This window comes from Otolemur garnettii, unplaced genomic scaffold, assembly GCF_000181295.1.
Source record: "Otolemur garnettii isolate 467f Iridium unplaced genomic scaffold, OtoGar3 scaffold00019, whole genome shotgun sequence".
Classification (NCBI taxonomy): domain Eukaryota; kingdom Metazoa; phylum Chordata; class Mammalia; order Primates; family Galagidae; genus Otolemur; species Otolemur garnettii.
The window spans coordinates 15,644,577-15,662,891 of record NW_003852414.1 but is presented as its reverse complement, the minus strand read 5'-3'; the positions used below and the strand labels follow the sequence as shown (position 1 = coordinate 15,662,891).

The window sequence follows — 18,315 nt, the reverse complement described above, 5'->3', positions numbered from 1 at the left end:
TATCAAATTATTTGTTATTTAGTTGCATTACAGTTTTTCTTTTGATTGACATTTATGTATTTTTTTTTTTTTTGAGACAGAGCCTCAAGCTGTCACCCTAGGTAGAGTGCTGTGGCATCAAAGCTCACAGCAACCTCCAACTCCTGAGCTCAAGCCATTCTCCTGCCTCTGCCTCCCAAGTAGCTGGGACTCTAGGCACCTGCCACAACACCTGGCTATTTTTTGGTAGCAGCCATCATTGTTTGGCGGGTCTGGGCTGGATTCAAATGCACCAGCTCAGGTGTATGTGGCTGGCGCCTTAGCCACTTAAGCCACAGGTGCCAAGCCAAAAAACAATTTTTAAACTCTTAAAAATCACAACTCATAGATTAGCTTTAATACAAATAAAACAGAAGTATTCTCAGCCTATAATTAATTTGCCAATAGAATTTATTTAATCAGGAGTGATGTGTAATAAAATCCAAAGTATTTTTTTATTCTTAAATTCAACTCATGATACTTGAGAGTTAGAAAAACTGCCATTAAAATGCAGCTGAATTAAAAGTAAACTTAAATATAGCAACGTATTAATGATACACATCATCTGGTCCTCTCCTTCCTGAAGCTCCCCATCCTATCATAACACTCCCTCTGGGAATGACTGACAGCTACTTGTTTATATCTCCTATCAGCCATACAGAACTATACAAACTTTCTGTCTCTGACTGCTCTTGCTGCTATAACAAAATACCGTAGACTGGGTAGTTCATAAGTAATAATAATTTTCTTATCATGGTTCTGAAGGCTAGGAAGTCCAAGATCAAGGCATCAGCAGATTTGGTGTCTGGTGAGGGCTTGCTCTCTGCTTCCAAGATGGCTTTCTCTGTGCATGCCTACATGATACAGGGGAAAAAATGGCCTAAAAGGGACAAGCTCACTCCCTTTTGTAAAGACACTAAATCTATCCCTGAGGGCACAACCCTCATGGCCTCATTATCTTCAAAAAGTCCTACTTCTTGATAGCATCACCTTGGACTTGAAGTCCCAAATAGGACTTTTAGAGGGATATATATATTCAAACCACAGCACTTTCCTACATCAGACTCCTTTAGAACTGCACGCCTTTGTTCAGGCTGCAGTTGCATCTGGCCAGCACACTCAGTACCTAAATAAAATCTACATAATCCTTCAAGACTCAGCTTTAGCCTGCCCTCCTCTGTGTGCCCTCCTCTCCTTTCCTGAATTAGTTGGCTCTTCTGGCTCCAATAATATAGTTGACTCCAATAACATACAACACTCACCATGCTATTTTTAATTGCAAGTGACTTTCTTTCCTTCTTTCTTCCTTTTTAATTTTTTTTGACAGACTGTACAATCCCTAGGGACAAGAACAACCTCTCATCTTTGCACATTGTTGGCATATGGATAGTTGCTTTAAAATGTGGTCATTCATTGAGTGAATTTTGCAACTTAGAGTCATTCTGAAAAACAATGCCAAGATACCTATTAACCTAACCCCACATCTCAAAGATTTTTGGTTTGCTAGAAAAAAGTTGAGTAAACTGATCATTAAGATATTGTAGAGATTAGATTTGTTAAGACTAGTCACGTTTTTTGCCAGTTATAAATAGTTGATCAGAAATTCACCAACAGATTGTCTCTCTCTATGCATGAAATGCTATTTTAACACAGTGTTAACAATAGAAGGATCTAGTACACACTCTTGGAATTCAACCTTCTGTTGCTAGAATTCATTCATTCTTTCAATAATGCATATTTCAAGACCTACTCTGTGCTAGGATCTTCTAGGCATTAGAAATAGAACAATGAAAGAAAAGGGAAAAAAGCCCAATAGCCCTGCCCTCATTGAGCTTACATTTTACACATACAGGGTAGCCATGAAGTTTGTGTGCAATTTGCACACCAATTTTATAGCCACCCTGTATAGTAAGAGAGAAACTGTATAGGAATGGATTTTGTCAAGTGTCATGAAAAAATTAACTTGGGGTACAGAGGTTAGGGAGTACAGTGGAGGGAAGTGGGTTACTACCTCATAGGTAGTAGAGAAGGCCTCTGTCCTAAAGTAACATTTTGAGCAAAAACCCACAGAGGAGAGGTGCCAAGTGCACTAGGCCTGGGCAGAAAGATGGTTATCATTTTCCAGGGACAGCAGGGTGTCACGTGTGGCTGGAGTAAAGCAGCAAAAGAAAATAAGGTACAAGGTGATTGTGACAGTGGTGACAGTGTGGGAGAAACAGCAGGTTATGGAGAGCTTGGTGGGCTTCCTAGTTAGAGCTCTGACTTTTACTTTGCCTGAGAGTGGGGAATTAGCAGAAGGTTTTAAGAAGAGGAAGGATAGGTTATTGCCTTCCTTTTAAAAATAGCTCTGTTAGGAGCCATCTATAGGGACCCAGGGACAAACTGGGAAACCAGTTAGGAGACAGGTGCAATGACACAGGCAAAAGGAAACAATGGTCACACTCGGGATGCTATCAGCTGGGATGGAAGGATGAACTATCCACATCTGGATCTATTTTGAAGGTCAAGCCAGTGAATCAAGAGGTGTGAAAGAAAATGTCATCAACAGTGACTGCAAGGTCAGAGGGACAGTAGAACGAATTTGCTGTTTACTGATATGTGCGATTCTATTAACACATATCTTTGGGGCATCTATAGGCAACACCTTCTTCATTTTCATTTTGTGTTAATGTCTTATCTTATCCTTACGGCCTTTGTCTGCCTGCTGAACACAGACCATGCCATCCCAAGAGACAAGAATCCATGCAATGTGCTTTTTCAGCCCTGCCTTCCACAGCCTGCTATGTACCCCTTGTCTTTATCTCATATGCTCCTCATCTGTTTCTTTTAGTTGGTTTGCACTCTTCACTCTTCCCAGTCTAGCTGCAGCCCCATACTCATTTCTTTCTTTTTTTTGGCCAGAGCTGGGTTTGAATCCACCACCCCCGGTATATGGGGCCAGTGCCCTACTCCTTGAGCCACAGGCACTGCCCCCCATACTAATTTCTAGCTGTGCATGTTATAAGCTTACCAGTCTTTGAACAGCCATCATTCCAACTGAGCCTCCAAGCTTCTCCCAGTAGGAATTCATCTCTTCCTTTCCTAGGTAGTCACAACCCTTTTGGCTTCTACTTGACACTCTGTATGCTTCTCTGTCTCCTTTTAGGGTAGGGACTCACTGTGGGAGAACACAGAATTTATCCTATAAACCACACCGTCAGCAGAGCAGTTCTCCTAATAGGTCCTCCATAAATATTCATTGTGGGTTTTAATGGTAAATCGCTGCTGCGGTAAGAATGGTCTTAATATTGAGAAGAGAATTGCAGAATTTGGGGTTGGTCCTCACACATAAACAGCGCACACATAAACGTTATTTTTCCCACTGCATTTTCTTTGAGAGGATATTATTATCATCACAGTCTGTTAAGAACAAAACTACCCAATGTATTTTAAAGGTCATATTCAGATGCTATCCATAAATATAAGCCTCTCTGGAGTAATATTTAGAAAACATGGTAAAATAAATTAGATGTTTTGTTCCTCCGAGGCCAAGTATGTTTTCATTTTCTTGTGCAAATAAAAAAATATTGATTTTCCTTTTCATTTCTGGGGGGAAAAATCTTTAAAACATCCTAGGCAGACTTGCTTTTATGCGGCAGAAACCAGATGTCAAAGGGCACTGAAATAAGAAAATTAGTCCTGTCTCTTATAACTTAAGAATATCTTAAGGGAAAAATGGCAAAGGTTATGATTTGGAAACTTGAGGCCGGCTAGTTCTACTCTGTTTAATATCACCAAGGCCTCCAGTGCCTGCTGGATATTAATATTATTGGTATAAATGTCTTTTTCTTATTAGACTGTTGCTTCCCGAGCCTCATCACCCCTGTGTATTAAAATTTTCTTCACCAGATTATAAATTCCCTGAAGGTGATACTCCCTAAAGTTATTGGTACAACTGTGTTTTTCCATGCTACATTTAAAGTTCCTGAAGAGCAATAACTGTCTTTTCTTTACACTCTCCCCATTCTCTGTCATAGAACTTTGCACTTAGCATTTACTCAAAAAAATCTGTTAACAAAAACAAAACTCACTCCTTAACTACTACTCCTTTTGACTTCCCTTTCTTTGGTAAAAGATATGAAAACACTCAAGTTACTACCTGTGATTTAGAAACTTAGAAACTTGTAGCACTTGTCATAAAGGTTCAGACGTTTAAACAGATATCCAAAACAACAGCAATTTAAATAACTCAGGTGTAAGCTTGCCAAGAGACGCCCCAAGTATCCTCCCTCTGCATGTGGCTCCAGGCTACTGTGGACGGTTGTGCAGGATGTGCACTGCACAACTCTTCGGGTCACATTGTGATCTATGGGAATGGCGCTCATTTTGCTAATATAGTGCATGACTGCACAGCTCTATTCAGACATCCATGTTTTTTTATCCTATTGCTCTACCATTGCTAGGGAGTTCCAATAATCATCATGTCCCAATATGGATCGATGCCACCAACCACAAGGACATTCCACTAAGAGTAAGTCACTTCTATTCACATTTCATTGGCTGGAACTTAGTCATACAGCCTCACCTTGCTGGCAGGGAAACTGGGAAATACCTTCATTCCCAGTGCAAGTTAAAACTGAAGGCTTCAATTACTAGGAAAGTGGAGAACAGATTTGGGTGACAACTATAAGTCTCTATTACAAACCAGGACCCCACCTTTCATTTGTGAAGTCATTTTCGTTTCCCCTTCTGTGTTCTCGGTTATAGCGATCACTGTGCCTTTACTCCCCAGAGTCCACCGCTGATTCAGGCCTGCTTTATTTGTTGCTTGAACTCATGCAATACTCTTCTGGTATCTCTCTGCCTCCAGTCACTCAGCGGCACTCCTGACTGATGTGAAATGCCAGCTAATCTGATCCATTCATGAAGTAGCAACGAAAATAATTTTCGGGTTGGGGGTCACCACAGCATGAGAGACTGTATGAAAGGGTCATGGCATGAGGAAGGTTGAGAACCACAGCTCCAGATATTAGTTGTTGGATTAAGGAAATACTCCTTTGTTCTCTATTTGCAGAAGAGGGAAGCTCTACACAAGAGTTCTGGGGACACGATGTATTTGGAGAACCTCCAAGATCCTCTTTCTAAATACTAAGACTTCTTCACATGCTTAGGGAGGGATTCAATATCCTCTTGCTCTGGCCCCTCTCACTAAGACACACTTTCAGGCCTCAGGGTGTAAATTCCAGGTGTTTTATCTCCACTCACAATCACAACACTTTTGTTTCCATTTGCTGATTCATTCATTCATTATTTTAGTTTACAAAAGATTTATTTTATTCATTTATTTTTTGAGACAGAGTCTCACTTTTTCACCCTTTGTAGGGTGCCGTGCCATTACAGCTCACAGCAACCTCAAACTCTTGGGGTTGACAATCCTCTTGCTTCAGCTTCCTGAATAGCTGGGATGGCAGGCTCCCACCAGGACACCAAGCTAGTTTATTTTATCTTATTTTTAGTAGGGGGGAGGGGAGTCTCACACTTGCTCAGGCTGGAATTCCTGAGCTCAAACAATCCACCTACCTCAGCTTTCCAGAGTGCTAGGATTACAGGCATAAGCCACCACCCCCGGCCTTTTTACAAAATATTTTAAAAGATTTATAAGAACCACATATTAAAATGGAAATGTAGAAATAAATCATGGAATAGCCAAGAACATCTAGTGTAGAAAAATCACCACCAAGGCACAATTAACACATAAATTAATGCAGAAGGAAGGTGGGGCACCCACTTTGTTTGGAGGAATGGTCTTAAAACTTCCTTCAAGTAAGTTTATAATTCTCTCTCCTAGAATTTGTGTTTGTAATGAGTTGTGCAGTGGACATTTTAGTTGTAATTAATTTCTGGCAAAGGCTTCCTTACTTGCTGTAATTAAAGATGGTCACAAATTATTTATTACTTTCCCTGTCAAGAGGCGGCTTTATTTCTCCTCCCTTCAGTCTGGGCTGGCTCTGGTTCTGCCTAATTAACAGAGTGTGGCACAAGTTTTGGCTCTAAGCCTTATGAGGACAGTTTCTCCTTCCTTCCTTCCTTCCTTCCCACCTTCTTTCCTTCCCCTTCCTCTCTTCTCCCTTTCCTACCTTCTTTCCTTCCCTTCTTCTTCCCTCCCTCCCTCCCTTCCTTCCTTCCCTCCTCTCCTCCCTTCTGCTCTTCCTCTTTGTCTCCCTCCCTCCTTCCTTTCCCTTCCCTTCTGCTCTTCCTCTTTGTCTTCCTCCCTTCCTTCCTTCCCTTCTGCCCTCCCTCCCTCTCTTCCTCCCTTCCTTCCTTCCTGAACACAGCTTCTTGGAACCCAGCCACCCTGGATAAGCCCAAGCCACACTGTTGAAACCCCATGCTAAACTCCCAGATGACTGCCCACAACTATTGCCAGACACAGGTGAGAGTCATCTCTGAAGTCCTGGCCCAACTGAGTCCTCAGGTGATTGAAACCTCAGCTGACATCACATGGAACAAAAAACAGAACAAACAAACAAAACCAGCCCAGCTTGAGCCAAGTTGACTCGCAAGAAGATGGTGCCACAGGAAAATAACTGTTGTTTTAAGCCCCTGAGTTTTGGAGGTGTTTCTTAACTCAGTAAGGTATAATAACTTTTGCTTCTCACATGTCAATGCCCTGGGTAGGGTTGTGATCTGCCAGCAACACCCCAAAGAATCTGTTCCGGTAAAGTTCATAATTGAACTAATCTTTGACAAAAATAAGAGGCTTCTTCCCACACTTGCCTACCCAAACTTCCTGCTACATTTTGTTACTGGCCACTCCCTCTTTAAAAAAAAAAAATATGGTGACAGCCATGGGTGGCTCACCGTGTAATCCCAGCAGTGTAAGAGACTGAGGAAGGTAGATCTCTTGAGTTTAAGACCAGCCAGAGCAAGAGTGAGATTGCCATCTCTCTTGAAAACCTAGCCAGGCTTTGGAGCGAGCACCTGTAGTCCCAGCTAGTCGGGAGGCTGAGGCAAGAGGTTTGCTCAAGACCAAGAGCTTCAGGTTGCTGTGAGCTGTGATGCCATGACACTGTACCCAGGGTGACAGAGAGAGACTGTTTGAAAAATAATAAATAGATAAATAAAATATAGATAATATTTTCACATGGTTCTAAATCTAGAAAGTTTAAAATAGTGTTAGCTACCCGTTGCTGGCCAGTTCCACTCCCATCTGAGACTGATTCTTCATTAATAAAATGTTTATTATAATAGCTATACCTCAATTCACTGTTTTTCTTTTTCTTTTTTTGAGACAAGAGTCTCACTCTGTCACCTTGGGCAGAGTGCTATGGCATCAGAAGTCACAGCAACCTCAAACTCTTGGGCTTGAACAATCCTTTTGTTTCAGCCTTTCAAGTAGCTGGGATTGAAGGCCTATACCACCATATCTGGCTAATTTTTCTGTTTTTAGTAAAGACAGGTCCTCATTCTTGCTCAGGCTGGTCTCGAATTCCTGGGCTCAAGCGATACACCTGCCTCAGACTCCTCTCAGAGTGCTAGGATTATAAGCGTAAGCCACCATGCCCAGCCTTCACTGTTATTTTTAAATGAGATAAATAATAAATGGCCTTGTACATAATAATAAATTACAATGAATAATCAATACTATACTGTTGGCTCGGCGCCTGTGGCTCAAGTGGCTAAGGTGCCAGCCACATACACCTAAGGTGGCGGGTTTGAATGCAGCCCGGATCCGCCAAACAATGAAGGCTGCAACCAAAAAATAGCCGGGCACTGTGGCAGGTACCTGTGATCCCAGCTACTTGGGAGGCTGAGGCAGGAGACTTGCTTGAGCCCAGGAGTTGGAGGTTGCTGTGAGCTGTGATGCTACGGCACTCTACCCAGGGGGATAGCTTGAGGCTCTGTCTCAAAAAAAAAAAAATACTATACTGTTATTACTATTATCATCACCATTTTATTATGACATGGTTAGTTCTGGGTAACTATAAATTTAAATTCTAAACAAAAATATTTCTCCACCAGTGGAGAAATGTTTTATAAAATATATATACCTACATACAAACATGAATCCCCCTGTGATAAAAATAGCAAAAGTCATAAAATACGTAGATTATTTTTATTTATTCAACTATTTGTGCGTGTGTGTGTACGTCTCTGTGTGTGTAAAGGAAAGACCTTTTAGACCTTAATTTCTGGCAAAGGCTCCCTTACTTGCTGTAATTAAGACCTTTATAAAAGGTCTAAAAAGACACCAAAGTCTTATCAATGCCCTAATTATTGGGGCAAAAGAAAGAATCGAAGAACTTACACTTTTTTACTCTGCATCACCCTGGATTGTTTGAATTTTGGCCTTTCTGGACAGACAATACAAGCCGCAATGTTCCCACTAAAACCACAGAACTTGACTTATGCAAACCACAATAGCTGAACCCTTGGACTTCGATCAATTCTGTCATCATTAATCTAGTCATCTGGGGGTTTTTTGCAGAGTAGAAATGACAGCAGGCAATTTATAATCCAAACTTTAGTCATCATTTAGAATGAAAGAGATTTACTTCTCATCTCTTTAAATGGTGACTTAAGATAATGGGCTTACATTTTTTGAAAAACCATCTTATTCCTAACAATGGCAGATTAATGAAGCATTTCCTGACAAAATTAGTTCATCATATTCTGACTAGGAAACTCCTCATTTGAGAACCTTATAAACTTTTATATTCTTCAACGATGACTATACATAAAAATTATTAATAATATGCTGACCCAATAGGTTTCTAAAGGATCTCCTACGGTAATGAGAATAGTCACACACATCCAAACCTGGCACTCCCACCTGTGGATCAAAGTCCCACCCCTCTTTTCCTGCAAGCAGTGCCAGGAGACCAGGCTGGCTGGAAAATATCTCACCTGAGCATCTACCTTAACTTACTGTTAAAAACCATGAGCAGCAGGGCACCATAACAAAAAGGACACCAATTTACATGGAGTCCCCCTACTCTACTTCTAAATGACACTGGACCCTCTTAATGTCTAACTCAAGAAAAATAGCTAAATGCAGGCAATCTTTCAAAACCAATAAAAGTAGAAAAAATATAGGAAAAGAAAATTCTAGACAGACTATTCTCTATAAATGCTAAATTCTTCCCAAGAAACAAGTGAGAGATTGGTCTGACTTCAGAGTATCAACTGGTACAACAGCTGTTGTAAAATCATGAAAAACACTATCATTAACAACAACAATCGTGTATAGGGTGCTCGTATCTGCCAAGATCTATGCTGTTCCTTTATAGATGCGACCGCATTTGCTCCTCAGACCACCACTTACCCCATTTTGCAGATGAAGACTTTTGCCTTAAGCCCCAGCTCTTAACCGTGAAACCATGACACATGTCACCATTTCACCGCTGAATATGGCTGACGAGAGAGAATTTTTAAATATTTGTAAGAATACAATAATAATGTCCTAAGGGATTGTTTTTTTTTTTTTTATTTTGTTACTATTTGCTAAGAAATAAATCTATAAATCTATCTTTACCCCTAAGGAAATATGTATAGCTTTAAATTAAGCCATCTCATTTCTTATAAGATTAGAACTGGTACTAAAACAACTTAGTCTTAATTGCACAAGACTTCAATGATTTATTTTCTTTTCCTCATGTTTATCCATCTAAAAGCATATTTTAAATTAAGGAAACTGGATGTTTACAAGGTATACAGGTATCTAAAGTTAATTTACAGAAATAGTTTTAAATGCCTTTTCAAAAACAAAGCAGATCGTAACACCATAAGCATTAGGAATTTTTCAGAGCCCCAAATGCTTCAAAACTATAAACACATGACTTGTAAAATAACCAATATCTTCCCAAAATAAAGGCGTTTAAAAGCCTTTTTATTAGCTACGCTCACATTTGCTTCCTATCAGTAATTTCTTATTATTGTTATAGTAATATTTTACTATTTACTACAGACAGTATCAACTCTATTTCAAAAAAACTATTTTTAAATTCTGAACTTTACAACATTTCAATTCTATAAAAAGGTGAACACATTTTAATGCTATAAATCTGGTGTCTACCTCGAATGTGTCAAATATGTTGATTTGGGGATTGAAGCCAAAAAGTAACGTCAGATTTTGGAGCAAATGCTTATGAATACAAGTTAAAAGTGGTAGCTTTTAAAAATATATCATGAATTTTTGATGCTCAAAAATCTACATTCTCAGAGCTAAAAACTGTTTAAAAATCATTATTTTCTTCTTGAGTACACTTAATGTAAATTATTCTTCCCATTTCCTCGGTTATTAAGATTAGTTTCTGTGATGGGGATTTAATAAAGTTCAATGAAAGTTTAACTCAATAAAACCAGCTTCTGAACACATTAATTTTGTCACAAACCTATTTTAGTCAACTTGTGATTAAATTAAAAATCATTCAGGCAAATTATAATTATTTTCTGGCAAGCATATTTTCCCAAAACAGAAGCGTATACATCTCTCACCACCTTGAATATATTATTCTCAGAGATGGGTTGTGTATGCACTTGGGCATGTGAGAATGTGTATACATGTTTAGTGGGGCTTATTTGCAAAAATACACACACACACACACACACACACACAACACTAGAAGATCCATTTAATTAACAATCTCACCACACTAGAATCTTTTAACATATTTTCTAACTCTAATGTAATGATGCCCATTATAACATTTCAATAAATTCAATACAGTAAAAAAAACTGACTGGATTTTTACTATTGCTCTCTCTTTTAGAATTTGTACAACACAAGTGGTCAGATAAATTATATGGCTCTGAATTAATAACTGCTTGAAAAAGCATGCACAAAATATTTGACTTCTTCACACTCTGTAAATATCAAGTTTATCCTTTTTATAAACTTAAAACTATGGTGTTTGTTTTGATAAGTAACAAAATAGCAGGAATGATTATAAGACTGCTGGTTTTCTTTTCCAGTTCTAATGAGTATGTTGAATATGTTTTTTTTTTCATGAACATCTTGGTTTATTTCAACAGCAAACTTAAGCAAGAATACTACAATAATTATATCAGGAATAGATAATTTCCTACACTGTTAAATATATAAAAGTTCCTTTGTACTTTCTTCGACATTGATCAGCAAGCAGATTCAGTCCATATTTGCTTTGATCTATTTACTGAGTTAACCTGGGCTGCTTCTTCAGAGACTCTGGCATCTCAGTGCAGGAGGGCAAGGAAGCCTGAAGTGGACCTTCACAGAGCCACAGGAACCACCGTAGTGTAGTCAGAGAGCCACAGAAACCACCATAGTGCAGCCAGAGTCACAGATGAATCACCACAGAGCAATAGGAGAGCCACAGGAACCACTGTAGTGCAGTCAGAGCCACAGATGAACCACCATAGTGCAATCAGAGAGTCACAGATGAACCATCGTAGTGCAGCCAGAGAGTTACAGATGAACCACTGTAGTGCAGTCAGAGCCACAGATGAACCACTGTAGTGCAGCCAGAGAGTCACAGATGAACCACTGTAGTGCAGCCAGAATCACAGATAACCACTGTAGTGCAGCCAGAGTCAGATGAACCATCGTAGTGCAGTCAGAGCCACAGATGAACCACTGTAGTGCAGCCAGAGAGTCACAGATGAACCACTGTAGTGCAGCCAGAGTCACAGATGAACCACTGTAGTGCAGCCAGAGAGTCACAGATGAACCACTGTAGGGCAACCAGAGAGTCACAGATGAACCACTGTAGTGCAGTCAGAGAGCCAGTCATGATGATGTGTGCAGAGTCCCTTCCATACACCTTTAAATCCAAGTCTCTGGGACACCTGAGAAGCACGGCTACCTTTCTCTTTATTCAATACAGACACCACAGAGTCAGCAGAGTGAGACACAATTGCACAAAAGACTCCAGCTATGTAAGCTTTTTCTACTAGTCTTACCACTTTCCCATAAGTTTGACATTATTTCAAAATAAAAGAGTGACAAAATTATTTTTAAGTTATAACAGGAGTGCTAAAAAAAAAAACTAAGATTCTTTTGGGTGGCACCTGTGGCTAAAAAGAGTAGGGCGCTGGCCCCCATATGCCAGAGGTGGTGGGTTCAAACCCAGCCCCAGCCAAAAACTGCAAAAAAAAAAAAAAAAAGCTAAGATGTTTAAGTTATATTTTCAAGCTCCATTCTTTTTAAGTATTTTTTAAATTTAGACTAAAAATACTAACAAATTGAAGTTTAACTTCTTTTAAATGCGTTCCTATGAGAAAGTATAAAACTGTATTGCTTTTTTTTATTCTAACAATTGTATCATCCAGATATATATGTGAAAGGAAAATACCTCTACGCTTTATTTATTTGAAATATGTTGTTTTCAATGGATTTTAATGTATTAAATGTATTTTAAATGTTGTTTTGGACACTAACTTTTCCTTCAATGATCCCTTAATGATTTATAGTGACTGCGTAAAAGTGACTTTGAGTTTGTGATAAGGTAGTTTAAAGCCAGAAGGTTATCTACTTGGTGATGCTCAGATATGCTTATGCATATGTTAGTATTCTAACAAAGAATCCATCACATCAGATCGCTGACATATTGTATTTTGCTGAACCATGGATAGCTATTTTGCAGTGCGATTTGCTAACTAATCTAATCTAGCAATTGGGCCAAAGTTACTCTGTAGGTTGGAGAGAGATAAACTAGGATGAAGATATTAATTCCCTACAACAGTACCCGGCACACAGTAGTAAACACAAGATAAATATTTGTGGGGGGAAATAGGAATGGTTTGCCGGATTCTAGACCACTTGCAACATCTCTCTAAAAACCATGAGATTGCAGCACAATACAGGCAGTCCCTGAGTTACAAACATCCAACTGGCACCTATAAACGGTGGCTATAACAGGTAATATGTGAATGCACCTGTTCCGATTAACATACAAATTCAACATAAGAACAAACCATGGAAACTATCTCCTCTGAAACCCAGGGATTGTGGTAAGAAGATGCTTAAAAATCTAAAGATGTGAAAATAGTGCTTCTGGAAATCTACAGGATTCAAGTAACAAAGGCTTCTGGTGAATATGACTTCCTTGTTTATTTCGACATGCTTTTAAAAAAGTTTTAACTATCAGTATGCGGTTGTATTAATACCAAATTAAGACCCTGAAAAACATTTTTAAACTTGCATGTTGTTTATATGGCTATAAATCTATGAAAAACAAACATAATTCAGAGGAATGTCACCAAAATACAATTAAAAGTTGCTAGCACCAAATTTCTTGATATATGTTTTTTATTACCAAAGTCTGCAGGACTAAACTCAACTTCTGTTTCGTTCAGGTTCTGATTTGTCTATTAAAGTTACGGTAACTAGGGAGAAATTAAAAAGTTGGAAACAAGTAGAGAGAAATTTACTCTCTACTCTGATTACTTTTTAGAAATCCAACTACTCTTTTACACTTTGTTTTTTATATAAATGACAGTTTAGAAATGGTTGACAGAGATACTGAAAATAAACTAAATTTAAAGTTTTTAGTTTATTAATAAAGGTCATCAGACTGGGAACAGTGGCTCACGCCTGTAATCCCAGCACTCTGGGAGGCCACGGAGGTGGATCACTTGAGCCCAGGACTTTGAGAGAGCCAGACCCCATCTCTAAAAATAGCTGGGTGTTGTGGTGGGCGCCTGTAGTCCCAGCTACTTGGGAGGCTGAGGCAAAAGGATCACTTGAGCCCAAGAGTTTGAGGTTGCTGTGAGCTGTGATGCCATGGCACGTTCCTAAGGGCAACAAAGTAAAACTGTCTCCAATAAATAAATAAACAAAAGTCACCAAATGGTTTAAAGCATTTTCATTTTTATTAAAGTTCTTATAATTATAATTCCTACTTTAAGGTAGTCCACAACTTGGGGGGAGGAGAGTATTACAAATGCTTAAAAGGAGTATCAACAAATTTTGGGAAAATGATTTAAAATACTTTTCGCTAGACAGGAATCTAATAAAATAAATATGTGAATTTCCTAGGTTATCAAAGGGGGAAAACTTGGTGAAAATTTCTTCCATATAAAAATTCAAGATGAAAACTGATCAAGAAGCATAGAAGCAGAAAGAACATCAGGATTTGGGGAACTAATAATCTAACCCGTATTGCTCAGTCAAATGTCCAGCTGCAGAGGAAACATTAAAATGTAATGTAATGAAAGAAATAGCACCTTTCGAAAACCAAGTTACTTAAAAGAAAAGTTGGCCAAAATATTCTGAACTATAGATCTCTACATGAAGAAAGTCGTAAAGAAAATGGTTAACACAAAATCGCAATTCTGCCAAGTGTGATGTTACATATTGATAGTAAATGGAAACAATACAGAACATTTAAAGCCAAAATGACACCCAGATATCTTCAGGAGGCAAAAGTTCCTTTTTGTTTAAAGTTATTAACATTCTTTCTAATATATAATATAATAATAATCAGTATACTTTAATACCAGAGGGAAATTTTTTAAAGGATCTGTTTAAAAATCAAAGCAGTATTAAAGTATCTTTTTTAGTATCTTTTTGTTAAACATGAGAACAGGAACTTTATTATGAAATTTTTTGCTATCCAATGGAATTCAGAATAAAATCAACGTTTTTAGACTATACCCCAAAACTCTGTTACGTAAGTGCCACGAAGAGATTATTGTACCATGATTTTTACAAGAGACAGAACTTCTGTATGTGACCACCCAAGAGACTATATAAAAAACTGGTCGATACACGGAGGTGGTCAACATAAGGAACTAGGCCTACTGCACTGATACATACACGTGGTGAATGTCCAGTTTATGATAATTATGCCAACTTAAGGAAGTGTCAGAGTAGGTAGGTGGTAAACTGTGGAGATTCTACTGTAATTCCATGGTATAGAGAAGCCTTTGTCAACCAGAAATCTGAGCATTATATTGTGATCAGATGTCTTTTTTTTTTTAACCAGTGGAGCAACATGTATATTTAGGCTTTTCCTAACCCCTTAAAATCCTTACAGTTGAAAAGGTTATCTTTTAGTGGCTACTTGAAATAAAAATAAATTTTCTTAGTGGTATAAGTAATTTCAGTGGCCTAGAATATTTTCCAGTTGTGACATATACTTGAACATTTTTTGTGCTTTTGCTTTATCTATATCAAAAGTCTTACCAAATTATGTCTGTGCTTCCAAAAATTGTTCTTAATCATAAATGCTGCCTCATAACCTGAAAAAACAGATTGTTCAAAAAATACCAACACATTATTAGCAAGTTATTATAATTTTGCATTTAGTTTCATTTATAAATATCATGTAAATACCATGGGTATCAGGTATCATAACGTTAAATCATTAAACCAAATTGCAAATATTGATTTAAAAAGCCACGTATTTAGTAAAACCAACAAAAGGGGCTTTTTTCTTCAGGTAATATGCCCAATTATTTTTTTAATAATCAACACCTACCCAGAAACTGATATTCCCATAAATCTTGTCAAAGAAAAAAACAGAATCTGCCACAATATGAAGAGAAACACTTGCACATAACCCAGGTCTCAGTTATAGTTTAAGAAACTGTACAATCCATGACACATTTCGTGAAGTTGTTTATTCTTGTTGTTAAAACTTGGAGTCAAGTAATCTTGGTTATTCTGGAGAAAGCACCTTGTTTGCAGGGATCCTGTTTAATCATCCTTTTCTACAATCACCTCTCCATGAAGCACCTTTCTTCTTTGACGTAACATATGAAAATAGAGTTGTGGAAACACTTAATTGAAAAAGAAGAAAACAAAGGAAGATAAGCTATTGCTTTCCAATTATTTATACTTGTAACTTGTTTAGCATGGCCAACTTTGAGAATAAGTATGTTATATACCACTGCTACCCCCTAATATTTACTGAGTTCAAGTTAAGAGTCTTAATGAGGGGGTGGTGCCTGTGGCTCAGTGGGTAGGGCGCCGGCCCCATTGATGGGAGGGTGGTGGGTTCAAACCCAGCCCCAACCAGCTAAGACAGCAATGACAACTGCAACAACAAAAAATCCAGGCATTGTGGTGGGCGCCTGTAGTCCCAGCTACTCGGGAGGCTGAGGCAAGAGAATCACTTAAGCCCGAGAGTGGGAGGTTGCTGGAGCTGTGATGTCATAGCACTCTACTGAGGGTGACAAAAGTGAGACTCTGAGGGTTTACCTAGCACACACCTACATATTTTAATGCCATAAACTGTCTGAGGTTTTGTTCTGGTTTTCATTTGTTCTTAGCCAACTCAATACCTCGATATAAGTATCTTCACAATGACATGGACGGCCATGTTTGGATTTACGGTTCTCTATCTCTGTGGAATATTGGGCCTGACACGAGATACGCTGGGCTGCCCGGCCTCCTCCTCTCCATTCTATTAACTGTACTCTGAACCACCAGGGGTCTGACACCTGTGTGTGTGTGTGGACATTCCAATGGGTACCGCTAAGGTTCATCTATAGACTTCACAAACTGCTGCCCCCTGGCTATCCTATGATCTCAGGAATGCATGTACTGGAACATGTCAGCACAGTGTTTTTTTTTTTTTATCAACATAATGTAAGTGTACCGTGGAAGTTTAACTATAGGTTCAAGTGTGCCATGAGCTCAAAAAGGCTGAAAGACTCTGCATTAACTAGACATTGGGATAAGTGAGGGGTGTGACTATACATGTGCCTCCTTAGAGCTCCTTGAACCAGCTTGGTGGCAAATAAGAATCAGCAAAATCAGGCTGATGTGGTGGAAGATGAATGGGGAGACATATCTCTGACCCTATGCCAGCTCTGATTTGGGGAAAGCTTCAAAGTTGGAGACCTCAAGGAGCCGGCCAAGTTTTATGCTCATCCCCTTCAGGTTCATAGTATGTCACTAGAGATTTCAGATGCTGCAAACTTTTCTCATTTCCTCTCTCCTCCCCCACTTCCATCAGTCAGTCACTAATTTTACTGAGGACCAACTACAACCTTGCCTTTCCCGCATCTTTCCTTAAGCGACTATCAATATTTGGCCTAAAAATATGTCTCTCTAAATATTTAAATGAAATGAGTAAAGTCTCACCAATTCATTGCAGCTATTGAAAAGAGGGTAAGAAATTAGTCAAGAGGCTAAGTTATTCAAAATATTTTAAAAAGAGTAGCTTTATTATTTTCAAGTACATAGAACAACAGAAGAAAGAATAAACAGTATTCTAAGATGATTTTTCCAAGTCTACACTTAATGAATAGATAGAAGTGATCTGATATGTTCTTAGATAAGATGTTCGTGCTGATACATAATTCTAAATGCTTGTAAATAGTGTACTGCTGCATGTTTAAAAATGATTTTTTCTAAAAAATAAAGCCTACTGAGCTTCTTTTTTAAATGATTTTGAGAAAACAATCATTTCTGTATTAACTTACCTTTTTTCTCACCGTCAGTAAAAGGCCTTTGGACTCACTCCATCTTCAATTATTGCAAATTATGAATAAATGTGGAATTGAAGTGTTAATGTAAGCAATATAAACAATAATTTCTAATTACTTCTCCTTGCTTATTAAACTAGCTTATTAAGGGATCTTTCCAAAAACTTCCATATCATATGCTAAATCCAAATACTAACCAATATGTACTTACATGGTACATAGGAGGCCATGGTTATAAGGAGAAAATAATAGTAGTCGAACGAGACGTTGTACTTGTTAGGAAGTCTGAGTGAGAACATTCCCGTCTTCCTCACGTAAGGCAAGGCAGCATATATTGTAAGAAGTTCACCAGCAACTCCAACAGGATATAAGATGATAAAAAAATTATATCTGGAGGAAAAAAAAACCTCAGAGAATTATTCTTCTAGAATTCCTAAGTCTTATGGTACAGTTCTTTTGCTAGTACTGTATTAAAACTTATTTTCTTTACATGTTTACAATGACTTCACATAAGTTCATTTCCTACTTTAATCATCTGCTAATTATTATCCTATTTTCTAATGCAGTTTCCTTTTTAAATGGCAAGATTTTCTACATAAAAAGTCAGCTTACTTTACAGTACTGAAGTATTTTTACACACAAAAAAGTATACATGCAGTTTTTAAAAGATTATTAAGATACTTCTTTGGTGCATGGTATCAAAATTGTCTGCTTTTCCTTCCTGTCATTAGTGATTTACTGATCAAAGGCTGTTCTTAAAAAAGACTGCTTATGATTCTGATTTTATATCTAAACTTTGAAATTACCGAAGTAGTTCTTTTTAAGAGGCTTTTGACTAACTCTCTGTGGTTACTAATTAAAAGTAATAATTATGGTAGAAAACTACTAACACGGCTCGGCGCC

The 18,315-nt window shown here is 38.2% G+C and overlaps 1 protein-coding gene across 1 annotated transcript in view; it reads right to left on the bottom strand.

Moving 5' to 3' along the window:
* Positions 1-10,973: 10,973 nt before the first annotated feature.
* HACD1 (3-hydroxyacyl-CoA dehydratase 1) overlaps positions 10,974-18,315 on the bottom strand; it is a 25,867-nt gene continuing 18,525 nt past the window's right edge. The window contains exons 6-9 of the mRNA XM_003786782.2: positions 17,624-17,802; positions 15,459-15,759; positions 15,164-15,219; positions 10,974-11,708 (exon numbers count right to left, since the gene is read on the bottom strand). Of these exons, the coding sequence (XP_003786830.1) occupies positions 15,677-15,759; positions 17,624-17,802 (262 nt within the window). The 3' untranslated portion in view covers positions 10,974-11,708; positions 15,164-15,219; positions 15,459-15,676. The remainder of the gene's footprint in view (positions 11,709-15,163; positions 15,220-15,458; positions 15,760-17,623; positions 17,803-18,315) is intronic.